Here is a 3,250-nt window from a genome sequence, read left to right on the forward strand (position 1 = left end):
ATGGATTTGTTTAGGGAACGTCATGCCTCACAAATCTGATTGAATTATTTGAGGAAGTGACAATGAGGATTGATGAGGGTCGTGCTGTTGGATGTTGTCGACATGGATTGTAGTCAGGCATTTGACAAGGTCCCACATGGCAGACTGGTCAGAAAGGTAAAAGCCCATGGGATACAGGGAAATGTGGTGAATTGGATGCAAAATTGGCTCAGTAACAGGAAAGGGTAAAAGTCGATGAATGTCTTTGCGAATGGAAATCCATTTCCAGTGGTGTGCCACAGGACTCAGTGTTGGGTCCCTTGCTGTTTGTGGTATATATTAATGATGTGGACTTGAATGTAGGGGGTACGATTGGCAAATTGCAGAAATTGGCTGTGTAGTTGATAGTGAAGAGGGTAGCTGTGGACTCCAAGAAGATATCAATGGGTTAGTGGAATGGGCGGAAAATGGCAAATGGAATTCAACCCGGAGAAGTGTGAGGTAATGCACTTCGGGAGGGCAAACAGTAAAAGGGAATACGCAGTAAACAGGAATATATTGAGAGGGGTAGAGGAAGTGAGAGCCCATGGAGTGCATGTGCACTGGTCCCTGAAGGTGGCATTACAGGTAGATAAGGTTGTGAAGAAGGCATACGAATGGGCACCTGGTTGGTCTTTGAGCCGGCGCGGATATGATGGGCCGAATGGCCTCCTTCTGTGCTGTATCTTTTCCATGGTTACCTTATATCCAGTAATACCAGGTTTTAGCTGTTGTCAGGAATAGTCCCTTCGTGGTCGCCAATTGTAGGATTTAAACCACTATATTCAGGATTATAATCTAATCCAATCTAAGGACTGGTTCCTGACAACAAGATCACCACGGTACTGGTATTATGGTGAATGGCAAAACAGATTTATTAAGCACATCACAATTAGTACAAAAAGGTGATATTTAACATGGAAAAATGGTCAGTGTTCCTTGAAACCTCGGAAGTATCCCTCCACATGACTGCGGCGCGGTCTCTCTCTCGCTGTGATCTGTTGACTGAAAAGTTCTCTTCCTTGCCAGAATGTTGAGCGCCTTCCTCAGCCTTTGAGGTCTCTTCTTATCCCCTTTTTCACTTTATGAGCAGTTCACGATCACATCCACATCTCTCAGCCTTACCATTATTCATGTCTCTCAACCGTCGGAAGTTACATTCCAAGCATAACTCCTGGTACCATCTGTGCCTTGTTGTTACAGATTTAACGGTACCTTACCTTAGAGCATTGCCAGCCTTCACAGAACCGTTTGTATAAAAAGACTTCTATTCGCTAGCTTGCGGAGGCTCGAGATAGAGAGGCCTAAGCCAGCGTGACTCCTTGATTTAATTAAACTTCAGTCACTTTATCTACATGTTGTTTAGACATTATGCTATTACAGCACATTCCTCCCTTAGTGCCTGTGATTTCCCCAAGGTCTGTTACTTCCCACTTTAATATTGTCAGCATCCTTTTAGTTTTAACTGCAAACTTGACTATAATAACCATCATGTATCCTTCTCGGCCCACCAGCACTTTCTTATTGAATACACGTTACATGGTTCATACTATATTAATACACAGTACAGTTTACATTTAGAGATACGTAGATTCATAGTACATTTCATTCTACTTCTACTATTGATTATAATTATACTAAATTATAACTGTTATTGGGTTAATCATTACACATTGTTCTTCCTGACTCTAAACACCAGAGTTCAGTCCTGGATGTGATTAACTGCAGAATCCGACCCCTGCAGTCACAATTGAACTCACTGGTGTCTCAGCACGTGTGATGACTGAGTGAATCCCTTCCCACACACGGAGCAGGTGAACAGTCTCTCCCAAATGGGCGCGAGTTGATGTGTCAGCAGTTCATTTCTGATTTTAAAGCTCTTCTCACAGTCAGTGCATTAAAAGGTCACTCAATAGTGTGAACAAGTTGATGTCTCAGAAGGTGGGATGAATTAGTGAATCCCTTCCCACACACGGAGCAGGTGAACAGTCTCTCCCCAGTGTGAGTGTGTTGGTGTTTCAGGAGATCATTTGTGCTTTTAAAGCCCTTCTCACATTCAGAACATTTAAAAAGTCTCTCCCCAGGGTGAGTACATTGGTGTCGCAGTAGATTCCTGTTGCTTTTATATCTCTTCCCACACTCAGAACATTTAAGAGGTCACTTATCAGAGTGAACTCGCTGGTGTCTCTGCAGGTGGGATGACTGAGTAAATCTCTTCTTACACACGGAGCAGATGAACGGCCTCTCCCCAGTTTCACTGCGTTGATGTCTCAGCAGTTCCTTTCTGCTTTTAAAGCTCTTCCCACAGTCAGAGCATTCAAAAGGTCTCTCATCAGTGTGAACTTGCTGGTGTGTCAGCAGGGTGGATGACCGAGTGAATCTCTTCCCACACACGGAGCAGGAGAACGGCCTCTCCCCAGTGTGACTGCGTTGATGTCTCAGAAGTTCGTTTCTGCTTTTAAAACATTTCCCACAGTCAGAGCATTTAAATGGTCTCTCATCGGAGTGAACTCGATGGTGTATCAGCAGGTTGGATGACCGAGTGAATCTCTTCCCACACACAGAGCAGGAGAACGGCCTCTCCTCAGTGCCACTGTGTTGATGTCTCAGAAGTTCTTTTCTGCTTTTAAAACTTTTCCCACAGTCAGAGCATTTAAACGGTCTCTCATCGGAGTGAACTCGCTGGTGTATCAGCAGGTTGCATGACTGAGTGAATGTCTTCCCACACACAGAGCAGGAGAACGGCCTCTCCCCAGTGTGAACTCGCTGGTGTGTCACCAGGGTGGATGACTGAGCGAATCTCTTCCCACACACGGAGCAGGTGAACGGCCTCTCCCCAGTGTGAGTGCGTTGATGAATTTCCAGCTCAGACGGGGAATTGAATCCCTTCCCACAGTCCCCACATTTCCACGGTTTCTCCGTGGTCCGGGTGTCCTTGTGTCTCTCCAGGATTCACGATCAGTTGAAGCCTCGTCCACACACACAACACGTGTACGGTTTCTCCCCGCTGTGAATGGTGTGATGTTTTTTCAGGCTGCGTAACTGGTTAAAGCTCTTTCCACAGTCAGTGCACTGGAACACTCTCACTCGGGTGTGTGTGTCTCGGTGCTTTTCCACTCACACTGATGTTTGAAATCTTTTCCCAGAGATAGAACAGACAAACATTTCTCCTTCCACATTCAAAGGCCGATGATATTCAGGTCCTGATGAATCGAGTGACTCTGTCAGATTT

General features: G+C 45.3%; 1 protein-coding gene across 1 annotated transcript; it reads right to left on the minus strand.

Moving 5' to 3' along the window:
• Window positions 1-869: 869 nt before the first annotated feature.
• Window positions 870-2,970, minus strand: LOC137335658 (zinc finger protein 436-like; the record flags this gene model as incomplete). Its single annotated transcript, XM_068000948.1, has 1 exon — window positions 870-2,970. A coding segment is annotated over one exon (795 nt), but the record flags the coding sequence as incomplete, so codon positions are not given.
• Window positions 2,971-3,250: the final 280 nt, after the last annotated feature.

Source organism: Heptranchias perlo, chromosome 20 (assembly GCF_035084215.1).
Source record: "Heptranchias perlo isolate sHepPer1 chromosome 20, sHepPer1.hap1, whole genome shotgun sequence".
NCBI lineage: Eukaryota > Metazoa > Chordata > Chondrichthyes > Hexanchiformes > Hexanchidae > Heptranchias > Heptranchias perlo.